Raw genomic sequence first — 15,763 nt, 5'->3', positions numbered from 1 at the left:
CACCAAACCTTCTGCTGTTTTTGAGCCTCTGCCATGTGGGCTTGAGCCAGCTTACTCATTTTTCCTGCCGTTCCCGCATCTGAACAGCAAAAGAAACAACATTAACAGTCTCTGAATGAGGCTGATCCCCTTCCCACGCGTCTTTGAGCAGAGAGAGAGCGCCTCTCACTTCGTGTCCATATAACAGTTTGAATGGAGAGAAATCAGTGGAGGCTTGTGGTACTTCTCTGTACGGAAATAACAGGTATGGCAACCACTTATCCCAATCTGTTCCAGACTCATTGACAAATTTCCTTAGCATATGCTTAATGGTTTGATTGACGCGCTCCGTGAGGCCATCTGTTTGAGGATGGTAGGCAGTGGTTCTTAAGCTTCTGATGCCCAAAAGTTGACATACTTGTGACAGCAACATGGACAAAAAAAATTGGTACCCCGGTCAGTTAAAAAAAAAACCTGAAACATCTGTAACTTAGATCAGTGTTTTTCAACCTTTTTTGAGCCACGGCACACTTTAACCTTGACAAAAATCCCGCGGCACACCAGCATCCAAAAAAAAAAAAAATAAGCAGAAATTCATGGTCTCTATTGATCGACAGCCCCCCCCCCCCCCCCCCCCCGCAATCTCACGTGCATTTTGTGATAATTGTGACCAAAAAAGCAGGAAGTTGCGGCTGTTTTTTCTAAGAGATGAAATAAAAGTTAAATTAGAAAATTTAGAAACTGTTTGTTTGTCCGTTGAGGTTTCTAGACATTTCACGCGCACTCATTGTGCGCTGGGACACTGGCCCTTTAAGCCAATGCATCATGGGAGATGTAGTGTGAAAACTGCCGAAAAAGGGCAGAAAGACTCGCGTCTGTGAGCTTCATTGTTTTGTTCACGGTCTGACACGGTCTGACACCGGACTCTGTGGAAAGCTACACCGCTAAAGACGAGCTTTAGCTGGTATTTTTGTTGGAACTGAGAGACTTTATGAGCAGAATTAAGAACAAGGAAGTGAAGACTTTAACCACTTCTGATTGGTCAGACTGCTGACATGTGATTAAGCCTTCAAGAATGATTGGCGGAGACAGGTAAAGGGGCGGGACTTTCCCGCAAACCGCTATAGCTGCAGGTAAATACCGTCATTCTTATCAAAATGTCTTTAATAGAATCAAATAAACACAAAGAAAAAGTAATTTTAAGATCTTTTATATTCCTCACTACTCAGTGTTTTATCAGGGCCTGTTTGGATGAACAAAGAGCTGATTTCCTGGAGATGGAAAATGTTTTTAGATCAGTGAATGATTAATGAGGGTAATTTCCCACGGCACACTTGACCATCTCCCACGGCACACTGGTTGAAAAACACTGACTTAGATACCCCCCCCCTTCCATTGAGGTGTCCCCCCCACCATGACAAAGGTGGATAAAGGTGGAAAGATTTCATGTAATCCATGGACACCAGTGAAGATCACAAATCATTGAAGAAAAAAGGTTCAGAGCTCTGTCTAGTGGGTCTAGATGACCCCACTCCCAATGGTAAAGTGCCTAGGATAGAACAAGGGTCACCTTGAATGTTATAAGAAAGTTTCCTTTAAAAGCAATGGTCCTTCCAGGGCTCCTCCTCGAAAGTTGTCAACAGTGACAGAGTGGAAGTACTAAATGCTGCTCGCATACTCGCTTCAAAGCACATGAGATATTACTCCAGATAGCTGAGAGCAAAGCTCTCATTTTCAAAGTTTTTCTGAGGGGGGGCCTTTGGATCGGTAGCGGCAGCCTCCTCCTCTGAAAACCTTTGAAGCCCCTGAACGGTGTTCACATACTGTACAAACTATCTGCAATTCTTCCCTTTAACTCAAATTCAGTCCCACAGGAAGCATTGACATTTATTTAAAATCATATCTGTTTCTATCATTCATCTATTTGAAATTACTTCTGAAAAGGAACAATAAAGTATTTATTGAAATAAAATTCTAAACATTCACTTAGAAAAAAGGAACAAAAGTTTTACAATCCATCTGTTTTTATGTTGAGAGAAAAATCTGTCTTATATAAAAACCTGTTCAAACTTGAATGTTTCCCTTTAAAATGTTGTTTGGGATTATTTGACAAAATCCCTGCTTCTACATTTCATTTAGAAAGAAATCTGATATTGGATTTAAAGGACGTTTTTAATTATATATCAAATTCAAATGTGACAGACCTAATTAAATTTCACTTCATTGCTAATGAACAAACTTAACCTCCTGATAAATAAAATGACATCACTTCATTCATCCTGACGTGCTCCATTATGCCTGAGCCTCACATTTAATGTCTTTTTTCTCCTCTACACCTTTTCCATCCATTTGATGTTTGTCGTGACAGTCCATCTGGCCTTCCTCCAGGTCCTCCTCTGCATGTATCACAACCTCTGAGTCCTGAGCACCTTTTCTGTCTTCTCCCCCAGCAGGAATGACCTCTTCAGATGTGTGTTGCCACATTGTTGCTGCTTCCCCCTCAGCGGATGTGTCTGCTGCGTATTGGTAGAAGTCTGAGTCAGCCTGAAACATGACCAAGGCTTGAGCTGTGTGGATGCGCACATGCTGAGCCAGCGAGCAGGCATCCAGGAATTTATCTCCACATGAATCACAAGCGTACAAGATCTGGGTGTTAGGGTCTGTGAATAGAACCAGAGGGGATCATTTAAGGCAAGAATTCCTATTCTTTCAATAATCTCAATTCCATAACTAATGCGTTTCCCATAACAATTTAATTCGACAAACACAAGAATTTTCTCTTTCTTGTAGCATGTAATCTCAATGCTGTATCTCCTGTAAAGAATGTGTTCAGTCTGTCAAAAATACATAATTCTTTGATGACGATCAGATCTTTGTCTTATCTGGAGTTGTTTAAACTTTGGGAGTTCAAACAAGAGAGAAAAGTGTTTAAATGTGTAGTGAGGAGTTCTACTGCCCTAAAACATCTACAATTACTGTAAAAATAAAGAGGACTACTTTTCTGATACCACCTATTGCAGGTTGTTCTTAGGATGTTTTTCCACTGCTTGCATGCTGACAGCACAGCTCTCACCTGCTTCTTGCACTTTCTCAACCGCTTTTGAAATCTCAGCCTTCAAAGCTTCCGTCTCGTCTGCAGACACTGACGCAGCCACTGGAACCACTGTTGACCAACAGATGAAGACCTCATTGTCTAGTAAAAGTATTTTTAAACAAAACCTCAAACTGAGCCTCCAACCTGTCAGCTGAGCTGCAGCCAGCGCCTCCGTTGCCAGGGTAACAATGTCCTCAGTGGTGACCGTAACAATTTTGATCTCGTCAGAAGTGGACATCCCTGTGCACTCATCAGAGAGCTCACTGGCACTTTCCCCGGCAACAACAAGCCGCTTCATGCCAGCTTTACCATGATGGACAGTCCTCACATGGGAACGCAGATTATCTACTCGGTTGAACCCTCGGCCACATTTATCGCACAGAAAGGGCTTCTCACCTGAAAACACAGAAAAAAAGAGGAATTCACAGTCCAGGAGTTTAAAGACGTTTCCTTTTCCTCGTTACCCTTCTGATGATTGACAGGTGCTGATTTTACCTGTGTGAATGATAATATGCTTTGACAGATCTCCCACATTGACAAATGCCTTGTTGCACATCTGACACTTGTGTGGACGCACATTGTCATGGTGGCGAATGTGATTGGCCAGTTGACTTGACTGCACAAATCTGTCCAGAAATGAATCGGAGAGGCAGGGTTTGAAAAGAAGATCTTAGAACAAGTTAACCGAGAATTAAAATGGCAGCGTTATACATTTAAAAAAGTAAAATAAATCGTTAGAAAAACAAAACAAGAAATGTGTTGCAGTAACTAACTTTCAGTAATTATTTAATGTACCTTAATTTAGCTCTACACAATAGAAAGAAAGATGACCACAAACTACCTTATTGTTAAAATAAATCTGTCCATTTTGAGTTGGTCTTTTTCATCCAAAAGCAGTATTTCTGAACCTTTCTACTCTTAAATATTTTCTGAGTAGGAGTTTTTTAAATTTAAAGTTAAGACTTTAAAACAAACATTTGTGTTGGTCTTTCCTGTGGGTGAACCTGTGATGGATGGAGGTCTGCTCTGCTTTCACCTACAGACAAATGGGATTGATTTCAGTCAATCTTGTGACTGTGCCTACATGCAGTGAGTGTAGTTTAGGGTGAAGGATTTTCAGTTATTTTATTGTAAAAAAGTACAATACTGTTGCGTTAATCTTTTTTTTTAACAAAACTCAGCTTTATTCAGATTTGTCAAACTAAAGCACCACTTTTTAGAATGTTATCAGAGATGGATGTTACCGTTGAAGACAATTTGCAATAATTATGTTTCAGCTGATAGAGATGCTTCTTACAAATTCAAGCGGGATTGTGTTTAACAGCAAAGATAAAAGTAAAGCTACCCATGGTTTGAAACTGGTTGAAATGTTTTTTTAAGTAAGCCATCACTTTGACCAATGTCTTACTGGGAAAAAAAACTAATCCAAATCAAGACCCTCAGTGCTGGAGCATTCCCTGCTGACCTTTTGCCACAGCGGTCACAGACATAGGGTTTCTCCCCTGTGTGCTGGCGAACATGAGCGATGAGGGAGCTGGCCTGGGTAAAAGCTTTGCCACAAACACTACAGACACAGGGCTTTTCTCCTGGAACACATAAATTCAGGTTTCACTGGGGTGGATAGTAAATAACATTCATTGAGTTTCTGACAGAAACCTGACAATGTATTATTCAAAACCTGTCCAAACAAGAAGGTTGTACCTGTGTGGATGCGCTCATGGCGCTGCAGAGCTCCAGGGTCACTAAAGGCTCTCTGACAGTGTGCGCACACATAAGGTTTCTCTCCACTGTGAACCCGCAGATGTCTCTTCAAGTTTCCTGAAACACAGGGACCATTGCCAGTTAAAGTGAAATGACCTTAAGAAACAACAAGGGGTAATATTGAGTATAACTGCCAAAAGTAGCTCTAACTCTACACATGTGGCATTAAAAACTAACATATGAATTTTAAAATAACGTTTGTCAAGTAAGAAAATACATACTGTACATGAATGAAAGCACATTAGGAATATATCTAGATGTTTGAAGTAACGTGTCAAAGTTACATTTCAAATGTAAAAGGCATATTTTTTACTTTTCCTTCTTCACTAAATGTGCTACCTCATCTCCTGTTTTTATTTCAGTCAATGCTGTGAGTTAATTTGGTGCTCATTACATCATTCAATCTCAAAGGACATGAGGGTAGATTGTAGGCATCAAAGATAAATAAACAAAAATATTTAATAAAATGTTTTTTGTTAAAATCCATCAGCGAATCCACAGTTAGTACATCACTTGATTGACATACACGGCCTGGGGTGTCGGCGCCTCCGGGGGTGGGGCCCCTGGGCTGGGTGTGCCTGGCCCCCTTGCTGGGGGGGGGCGGGGGACAGCTGTTTGACCACCGGGGGACAGTCTATCAGCTGTCCCCAACTTACCCCCTTCCTCATATAACCTCATAACAGGGTGAGGGGGTGGGGGGCTTAGCCTGCGATGAGCCTGGGGGGGGGGGTTTACTAGGCAGTGGCCCCCCTCCTATGGTTGCCGTATGGAGTGGGCCCCCCCTCTTTCGGTTTTATTTGCACCTTAGACATGTAGGGCCCTTGGTAGGGGGGGTGCTTGGACATCACTGCCAGCAAGCAGCGGATGTCCTCCTAGCACCCTACCCGCCAATTTTAACCGCACCTTAGACATTTAGGGCCCCTTGGTGGGGAGGGTGAGGGGACATCACTGTGAGTAATCAGGAGATGTCCCCTTAGTGCCCTACCCGCCAATTTTAACTGCACCCCCCTTAGTACACACACCCCTCCCCCCTCAATATATACATCCCAACATAAACACACACACATGCACACACACACCCTCTCAAACACACATACACGCACACACATTTTGCAAGGAAGGTGGGACCTGGGTCCGTCTGTCCCCTGCCTCTTCCCTGATGGGGGGTGCGGGCCCCTTTGCAACGGCGGCCGTGTCCCCGGGGTGCCGGCTTCCTGGGCCTGGCGGTGCTCTCTCCGCGCGGTGGGGGAGTTCACATTACATCTGAGCCGGGGGTGTCTGGTCCCTGGGGGGTGGGTTCTGGTCCTTGCTCCTGAGTGCTGGGCCCCGCCAAATTTCCAACTGTGGCCGAGCCTGGTCGGGCCATATTTATAACACCCCTTGTGGGCCCTCTTTTTTTCCCCGGGGTTCCCCCCTCCTGGGCGGGGGCGGCGGGCCCCCTGCCTCGCTCCTCCCTGGATCAACCGTGGGCCGGGCGGTGGGTGCCTGGAGTGCGGAGCGGGTCTCCCTTGGGGGGTCCTGGCTCGTACCTGGGGTTGGGGCGGGGGGATGCCCGGAACTCCTGGGTGGTGGTGGGGTGCTCGTTTGGGGCTGTGGGCGTCCTTCTCCGGTGGGGCTCTGCGTTGGGTTCTCCCGGCGCGGCGGGGGGGCTGCTCTCCTGGTTGGGCTGGGGTGGCGCTCTCTTTCCCTCCGTGCTTCCCTGGCCTCTGGCTCTGGGGGCCTTGCGGGGGCCCTGCTGGCCCTGGCCTGGGTGGCGGGCTTGGTCGCCCGGGCGGCGGTTGTTCCCTGCCGGTTCCCGTGTGGCGTTGGGGGGATTCCGGCTGCCGCTGCTGCTGCGGTGGGGGTCTTGGGGTGGGGATGGCTGGGCACTCTCCCTCCTTCTTTTCACGTTCCACCATCCATTTTAGAAGAACATAAACACTCACCTGAGCACAGGTGTTAGCTCACCTTTGCACTAATAGATTGCATGACTGAATGACTGAAATATTTCACACTAGTTGGTTTTAAGGCATAAGTATGCGTGTGTGAACACTATCTGTTTTGTGTGCATGTCGACAGGTGGACATTTTTGCAGCTAGCAGGTGTGTTTATAACATTTGAGTGTGTGTGTGGACGGGCCCCGCCCTTTTTGTACTGCATTTGAACCTTACCATAATGATTAACAACCAGTAAACTTGTTGCTGTATGCTGCTTCATGGTCTTATCCCCCTTCCCCTCCTATTATCACCCCCTACCCCCCCCCTCTCTCTAGCGTCCCTCTCTCTTCTTCCCCTCTTTCCTTTTCCGTCCGGTCCAACACCAAAGATTTTCAAACATGATTGAAATTAATAAAGTTTGGCCTCAATTACAAAAGGGGTTTATTCAGACTTACCTTTGGTTTGTCTGAAGATTAATAACCCCTCTTGTTAAAGCAAAATATGTCCAACACAAGAGGCCCTCAGCTCTCGTCTGTCTGCCCAGCTGTTGGACAGGACAAGTTAAAAAAAAAAAAAAAAAAAAAGAAAGGCCAATAAAATTTCATATGTCCCTGCACATGCAATTTTAACTACAATCAATGCACATTTTTTCTGTCATTGGAAAGCCTCGGCCAGCCACGCAGCATGCCGTGTCCCAGATGGAGGGCCTGTCGGGCTCGCGGGAGCATTTATTGAGGCCCGGGCCCGAGTGCCTCTTAGATTGGAAGCAAAACCGAGACACCCCTGTTACGGTTTGCTTTTGTTTGGTTCTGTTTGTTCTGTATTATTTCTGTATCAAAGTGGGACCTCAGTGTTCTTGTGCATCTTTGTGTTTGTTTGTGATTATTTGCAGGTGTGGTGCATGAAGGTGTGGCGTCCAATTGGACCAGAGTTGGTGGAGGCAGCCTTAAAAGCACCTCATGGACCTGCAGTCTGTGAGAAAGGAGCCTTGCAGCAACAGTCTCCAGTGCGGCAACAGTCTCCACTGCGGCAACAGTCTCCAGTGCGGCAACAGTCTCCAGTGCGGCAACAGTCTCCAGTGCGGCAACAGTCTCCACTGCGGCAACAGTCTCCAGTGCGGCAACAGTCTCCACTGCAGCTTGGCCCTCTTCTCTAGGGCTGGGAATCACTGGGTACCCCACGAAACGATTTGCGATACATTGCTCACGATAACGATACTATCACGATATGGCGATATTGTGATAATCGATATATCTCGTCTCTAACAACTCACGATATATCAAACTTTAAGAAAGAAGAACTTGAAAAACTGTTTTTAGGAAAATATTTCCCCATTTATTTTTTAAACACAATGATAATGAACAACTTATGTCCTGTTTGGTGTAATGAATAACAGACTTTTGTGTAACATAGTTGAAATCAGTAATACTCTGTTTTTGACAAACAATGACAATTTTCATTTGGAAATATCAGTAAAATTTGGTTTAAACAATAGTGAACATGAACAGCAGCCATTATTTAGTGCAAAATTCCTGTAAACAGGATAAAAAATGAATAAGTCAAGTAGATGCCAGACACATTGTTATTAACTGTTGAAAAAAGAAACCATAGCCATTGCTTAATTAAAAAAATAGCTGTTAATCAGTTATTAATTCTGTGAACAAATTATATTATTTTTACTAAAAATAAATGACACCATTTAGTGCAAATGTGGTGTAAACAAAAATAAAATTCACACAGAAAAATAAAAATCAAGTAGCTAGGAACTTTCCTTTAAGTTATTTAAGACATAAACTGCTTTCAAAATAAAATGACCAGGGCTAAAATACACAAACTTAATGTGCATCCAAAAGTAAACATCTTTGTGAACAAAACGTTTGGGGGAAAGCTGCAAGCGATGTGTGTTTAAATGTTAATGTTTTTCTGGAGAACCACAGGCTTTTGAGCGTTGAGACCCGTACACACCGGGACGAATATTCGCCATGCGTTATTCGCCAGCGTTTTTCGCCACGTTTTTTGTGTTCACACCGATTTTCACTGACGATGAGCCGAGCGAACATGCAATTTCATTCCCTGACATTAGATGGCACTTAATGTAAACAGAAATACTCCTGTACACAAGGTGGCGCTGCGCAACTTTACGCTTCTTAAAGTCTCTTTTCCCTCAGAAGAAGAGAGCAAGTATTTACGCGCTTGTCAGAATAATACAAAGAAAACATGAATATTTCCAGCACCAGTAGCTCCAACTGGTGCTTTGTTCGGGGATATTTTAGAATGTCCGTCATTATTTCTTCGCGACAGTGGTGACGCTACTTGGCGTCTATCTTCTTCGCTGGTATGTGTGCTCAGCAAGGCAGTTTTGTGTTTGAGCGCCCCCAAGTTGTGTTTTACTGTAACTTCAGAAGCTCCAGACACGTGTGCAAAAGCGCCGTTCTCATTGGTCGAATAGATTTAGACGCGACGCGTCGAAAAAAAAAAACGAACCTGAGGCGGTTTTTTTTTTTGACGCTTTTACGCGTGGCGTTTTTTCGCGTCGGTGTGCACACTCTCATTGGTGCCATTTGTTTAGTCACGAGGCGTTAAAGAAATTCATCCCGGTGTTAACGGGCCTTTAAGACGCCGCTCGTCTACCGCTGCTTAGAGGAGAAGGGGGGGTCTAAGGGATGGATGCCTTTCTTTCTTCGGTTTCGATCTCAACCATAACTCTGGTCTGGGCGTACAGCGCAGGGATCCTTTTTTCAGTATTTCCGAGAGCGAATGTCAAAGCTTGGCTCTACTGCATTCAATAAAAACCGAAATCCCTCGTTCTCCACCTCGCTGCAGGGATGGAGAGACCGTTTTCCGTTTGTTATTACCGCTGCTCTCGCAGAAGACGGCGGTAGCTTCGTCTGGAAAAAAGTATCCGAGCCGGGCTGTGTCGGCTTCAGGCCAGCAACAACCACGGCTTTCCGACACAACTCCGGGTCATCATGCAGCTTCAATGCTGCCGGCCCGTCTCATTGTTTTTCCCCTACGCCATCTTTGTTTGAATGTGTATTCTTCTTCGTCCGCCCGCAACAGCCAATCTCGCAACGAGCGCCCCCCTATTGACCCTCCGAAGAATTGTCTTACCAAAGGATGGTTAATGTAACGTTTTACAGGGTCTTTAAATGTAAATAAAAGGTCGATACTTGACGAAGACGTCTCGAGAATCGATCGCGGCACTAAATATCACGATCTATCGCCATATCAATATTTTGGCACACCCCTACTCTTCTCCATTCTGTTTTTGATTTCACCACCTGTTTAGTTGTTTGTTGCACTTTAGTGTTGTGGTTAGGAACTTTGTAGTTCTTTTTAGTATTTTGTAGTTTTGTCCAGGCCCACTGTGTTTCGTCTTTTGGTTTGTAGTTATTTTAAGTGAAGCTGTAGGGGTGAACTGCCATTTTCTTCAGTACATATTTTCTCCTGTTTTTGTTCGTCTAGGGAGGTTAGTGTTTGTCATTGATTTCCCTTTTCTTTCATTTACAGGTAAGATGACATGTTTCAGATAGGGGGGGGGGGGGTTGTTTGTTATTTTGGCCTTGGTTCACCCTGAAGCCTTTTTGCTTCACTTTTAGTTCTTGTTGATTGTTGTTTGTTTATTTGTAAATAAATGTGTTAACTTTGGTATGGAGACATTCGTTTGGTGTTTTGTGTTGCAGTCAACTTAGTAGCCAAAACCTTTACTTTTTATGTTATGCCGCCTCGGTGCCCCTAGACTCTGAAGGGGGCATAACAACCCCGTCTGACGACGCCTGCTAGAGCACGCACTTCTGAAGCCTTACCCACAGACCAGAGACCACCGTTCAGCCATGGTTTAGGCGGCCGCACTTTGCAAATGTCATGCTGACCCCCCTAACACTGTTTACAGCAGGGCATGAAATGCAGCTGTCGCTACTTTATGTTTTCATAGTAAAACGCCTTATCTCTTCGAATTATGTATACTTGCAATAATAATTTAATTTCTACACACAACAAAGCTATCTCCTCACAAAGATATGTGTACTCTTACTGTGTAGTTTTTGAGTTAATAGTACATAAACCTAGTATTATTAACTGAAGATTTACATTGAATTTGAATAATGGAACTTTGGTGTGTATTTCTTGGGATTTAAAAATATATCCTTGTTCTATATGTTGTTAATAGCGCTAGCATTGCTAGCAGTTCTTTTGAAACTGGGAGCGGTGGAGAGACTCTGGAACACCAAGTGTAATAATTTCTCACGTCTAAAGGGATTTCCCTGGATCTAAACACCATGGAGACCTGCCACCGGCTCCCCAGGAGAAAGGAGACGGGTAAACCAGCGATTTTCATTAGGTTTGTGAATTAAAAACACAAGCTAGCTCTGATGAACCAAAGGGGGAATCTGAAGGGATCGGCTGCTTATCTGAACGACCATCTGAGCAGAAGGAATGCTGAAATCTCCAAACATGCACGGCTTCTCAGGAAGCAGAAGCAGATTGAGAACACTTGGGTTAAAGGCTGCAGGATTTACGTCAAACCACTCGTGCCACCGGACCGGGCCAAGGTTCTGGTTGTGAACACCATGAAGGACTTGGAGAAGTGTTTGATCACGGTCGTCTGAACCAACATGCAGTAATAAATCAAAGAGTCTAATATAATATCATGAAATATGGTGCCTGGGATCATTGCTTTCTCCAAAAGTCTGAAGTGACCTGATTTTCAGCAAAGTTCTGACCTGCGGACAACTTGACCTCAACTTTCAGCGCCGCTGATATCAGCTGAAGATATAGGATATAGGATATGGGCCTCTATCTAATGTAAGTAAAGTAAATCTTTTATTTATTTATATAGCACTTTTCTCAGAGAGCGACTCACAAAGTGAGTACATTGTAAAGCCTTCTATGCTCCTTCTACCTCATAACCCTCAACCATTTCAGTACAGGAGGAGTAAACAGAAAAGCAGCTTGCCCACTGCTTTAAGCTGGTATTTTCACTAGTGCAGAGGAGAAATGCAGAGAGAGACTGGCGTAAGCCTGTGTGTGTGTGTGTGTGTGGGTGGGTGGGTGGGTGGGTGTGGGTGTGGGTGTGGGTGTGGGTGTGGGTGTGGGTGGGTGTGGTGAAAGCAGCAGCGTTTTGTGGCGCATATGTAGAAAGGAAGAAAGGAGAGTGACGGCATGCGCGGCGCACCTGTGTGTGTGTGTGTGTGTGTGTGTGTCTTTAGCGCTTGTGTAGGATAAGGAGGAAGAGTGACCATTCATTTTGTGTTATTCATTTAGGAAGAACAGTAACAAAAAAAAAGGTTCCTCTAAAAAAACAGAGACTAGATTTTTTATTAACCCACTCTAGAAGCGCTGACGGTCTGAAGGGAGGGCGTTAACATGCCCGGCCTTAACACCCAGTGCACCTTTTGTATGTGTCAAAGACGGAAAAGACGGAAAAATCCCCCGTGACTGAGACCTCGCCCCACCATCCGGTGCGCCCTATGGTCGTGAAAACACGGTAATTATTTACTGAAGACGGTTAAAATGATTGATTTCTAATTATATTACTTCACTTACACCAAAAATTGATTCATGATTTTCCCAATGAAACATAATATGCACATATTTTGAACTTTTGATACTTGATCAAGTTTTGCTATGAAGATTTTTGAAACAGTGTAATGTCTATTTTACTGATACAGTATAGTATTTTTTATTTATAATTAACATAATCTGTATATCATTGAAAGGAGCCATTTGAGGTGGCTCAGGCATCTAGTCCGGACGCCTCCCTGGAGATGGTGTTCCAGGCATGTCCCACTGGGCGGAGGCCCCGGGGAAGACCCAGGACACACTGGAGAGACTACGTCTCTCGGCTGGCCTGGGAAAGCCTCGGGGTCCCCCCAGAGGAAATGGAGGAAGTGGCCGGGGCGAGAGAAGTCTGGGCATCTCTGCTTAGTCTGCTGCCCCCACGACCCGGTCTCAGATAAGTGGAGGAAGATGGATGAATAATCTGTACATATTTTAGATAACTGATCTGCATTTGCCATGTTGATTTTCTAAAAAAGTTATTTTTACATAATATTTTAAGTATTTCATCTTTTTCATGTGCTCTTGATACTTAAGAATCCTTAATTCTGTCTGATAAGGTTACTAACCTGAAAATAATAATCTTGTAATAAAATAGTTACGGTTGAACAGGGGTGGGATTATATAAATTTGCCTTCTTCCACTCCCTTTGAAGCAAGATTTAACTTTATGTCTAATGATCCCAAGTTTGTATGAATGTATAAATGATGATGGTAATGTTTTTATGTTTTATTCCTGTTTGATTGCTATTTATATATTATATATATATATATATATATAAACATAAAAACGCCCCTCTCCCCCTCCGCGGGTGGTTTCTCCTCCAAGCTGGGGTCCTCTACCAGAGGCCTGGGAGCTTGAGGGTCCTGCAGGATCTTAGCTGTTCCTGTTCTTTTCTGGACTGAGAGGTCTGAGGTCTTTCTAGGTATCTGTTGTAGCCCCTCCTCCAGCTTGGGGGTTACTGCCCCCAGTGCTCCAATTACCACAGACACCACTGTCACCTTCACTTTCCAGGCTTTCTCCAGTTCTTCTCTGAGTCCCTGGTATTTCTCCAGTTTCTCATGTCACAGTCAAAGTCAGCTTTATTGTCAAATATGCTTCATTCTCTAAGACCTTCAGAGGTGTTTCCCATTTTGACCTTGGGGTTTCCAGTCCATATTCTGCACACATGTTCCTGTATATTATTCCAGCCACTTGATTGTGGCACTCCATGTATGCTTTCCCTGCCAGCATCTTACACCCTGCAGTTATGTGCTGGATTGTTTCAGGGGCCTCTTTGCACAGCCTACACCTTGGGTCTTGTCTGGTGTGGTAGATCTACACCTTGGGTCTTGTCTGGCGTGGTAGATCTACACCTTGGGTCTTGTCTGGTGTGGTAGATCTACACCTTGGGTCTTGTCTGGTGTGGTAGATCTACACCTTGGGTCTTGTCTGGTGTGGTAGATCTACACCTTGGGTCTTGTCTGGTGTGGTAAATCTACACCTGGGGTCTTGTCTGGTGTGGTAGATCTGCACCTGGGGTCTTGCCTGGCGTGGTAGATCTACTCCTGGGGTCTTGTCTGGCGTGGTAGATCTACACCTTGGGTCTTGCCTGGCGTGGTAGATCTACTCCTGGGGTCTTGTCTGGCGTGGTAGATCTACACCTTGGGTCTTGTCTGGTGTGGTAGATCTACACCTTGGGTCTTGTCTGGTGTGGTAGATCTGCACCTGGGGTCTTGTCTGGTGTGGTAAATCTACACCTGGGGTCTTGTCTGGTGTGGTAGATCTACACCTTGGGTCTTGTCTGGCGTGGTAGATCTACACCTTGGGTCTTGTCTGGTGTGGTAGATCTACACCTTGGGTCTTGTCTGGTGTGGTAGATCTGCACCTGGGGTCTTGCCTGGCGTGGTAGATCTACTCCTGGGGTCTTGTCTGGCGTGGTAGATCTACACCTTGGGTCTTGCCTGGCGTGGTAGATCTACTCCTGGGGTCTTGTCTGGCGTGGTAGATCTACACCTTGGGTCTTGTCTGGTGTGGTAGATCTACACCTTGGGTCTTGTCTGGTGTGGTAGATCTGCACCTGGGGTCTTGTCTGGTGTGGTAAATCTACACCTGGGGTCTTGTCTGGTGTGGTAGATCTACACCTTGGGTCTTGTCTGGTGTGGTAGATCTACACCTTGGGTCTTGTCTGGTGTGGTAGATCTACACCTGGGGTCTTGTCTGGTGTGGTAGATCTGCACCTGGGGTCTTGTCTGGTGTGGTAAATCTACACCTGGGGTCTTGTCTGGTGTGGTAGATCTACACCTTGGGTCTTGTCTGGTGTGGTAGATCTACACCTTGGGTCTTGTCTGGTGTGGTAGATCTACACTTTGGGTCTTGTCTGGTGTGGTAGATCTACACCTTGGGTCTTGTCTGGTGTGGTAGATCTACACCTTGGGTCTTGTCTGGTGTGGTAGATCTACACCTTGGGTCTTGTCTGGTGTGGTAGATCTACACCTTGGGTCTTGTCTGGTGTGGTAGATCTACACCTTGGGTCTTGTCTGGTGTGGTAGATCTGCACCTGGGGTCTTGTCTGGTGTGGTAGATCTACACCTTGGGTCTTGTCTGGTGTGGTAGATCTACACCTTGGGTCTTGTCTGGTGTGGTAGATCTACACCTTGGGTCTTGTCTGGTGTGGTAGATCTACACCTTGGGTCTTGTCTGGTGTGGTAGGTCTACACCTTGGGTCTTGTCTGGTGTGGTAGGTCTACACCTTGGGTCTTGTCTGGTGTGGTAGGTCTACACCTTGGGTCTTGTCTGGTGTGGTAGATCTACACCTTGGGTCTTGTCTGGTGTGGTAGATCTACACCTTGGGTCTTGTCTGGTGTGGTAGATCTACACCTTGGGTCTTGTCTGGTGTGGTAGATCTACACCTTGGGTCTTGTCTGGTGTGGTAGATCTACACCTTGGGTCTTGTCTGGTGTGGTACATCTACACCTTGGGTCTTGTCTGGTGTGGTAGATCTACACCTTGGGTCTTGTCTGGTGTGGTAGATCTACACCTGGGGTCTTGTCTGGTGTGGTACATCTACACCGTGGGTCTTGTCTGGTGTGGTACATCTACACCGTGGGTCTTGTCTGGTGTGGTAGATCTACACCTTGGGTCTTGTCTGGTGTGGTAGATCTACACCTTGGGTCTTGTCTGGTGTGGTAGATCTACACCTTGGGTCTTGTCTGGTGTGGTAGATCTACACCTTGGGTCTTGTCTGGTGTGGTACATCTACACCTTGGGTCTTGTCTGGTGTGGTAGATCTACACCTTGGGTCTTGTCTGGTGTGGTAGATCTGCACCTGGGGTCTTGTCTGGTGTGGTAGATCTACACCTTGGGTCTTGTCTGGTGTGGTACATCTACACCGTGGGTCTTGTCTGGTGTGGTAGATCTACACCTTGGGTCTTGTCTGGTGTGGTAGATCTACACCTTGGGTCTTGTCTGGTGTGGT

At 45.2% G+C, this 15,763-nt stretch overlaps 1 protein-coding gene across 2 annotated transcripts in view; it reads right to left on the bottom strand.

Annotated features, from left to right (window-relative positions):
• Positions 1–1,840: 1,840 nt before the first annotated feature.
• zbtb17 (zinc finger and BTB domain containing 17) overlaps positions 1,841–15,763 on the bottom strand; it is a 30,366-nt gene continuing 16,443 nt past the window's right edge. For both annotated transcript variants that reach the window (XM_078949766.1, XM_078949767.1), the window contains exons 10-15: positions 4,775–4,891; positions 4,539–4,659; positions 3,569–3,699; positions 3,218–3,469; positions 3,053–3,142; positions 1,841–2,639 (exon numbers count right to left, since the gene is read on the bottom strand). In XM_078949766.1, the coding sequence (XP_078805892.1) occupies positions 2,272–2,639; positions 3,053–3,142; positions 3,218–3,469; positions 3,569–3,699; positions 4,539–4,659; positions 4,775–4,891 (1,079 nt within the window). In that variant the 3' untranslated portion in view covers positions 1,841–2,271. The remainder of the gene's footprint in view (positions 2,640–3,052; positions 3,143–3,217; positions 3,470–3,568; positions 3,700–4,538; positions 4,660–4,774; positions 4,892–15,763) is intronic.

This window comes from Oryzias latipes, chromosome 7 (genome assembly GCF_053564925.1).
Source record: "Oryzias latipes strain Hd-rR chromosome 7, Olatipes_Hd-rR_3.1".
Classification (NCBI taxonomy): Eukaryota; Metazoa; Chordata; class Actinopteri; order Beloniformes; family Adrianichthyidae; genus Oryzias; species Oryzias latipes.
This window is presented reverse-complemented; position numbering and strand designations above follow the sequence as displayed.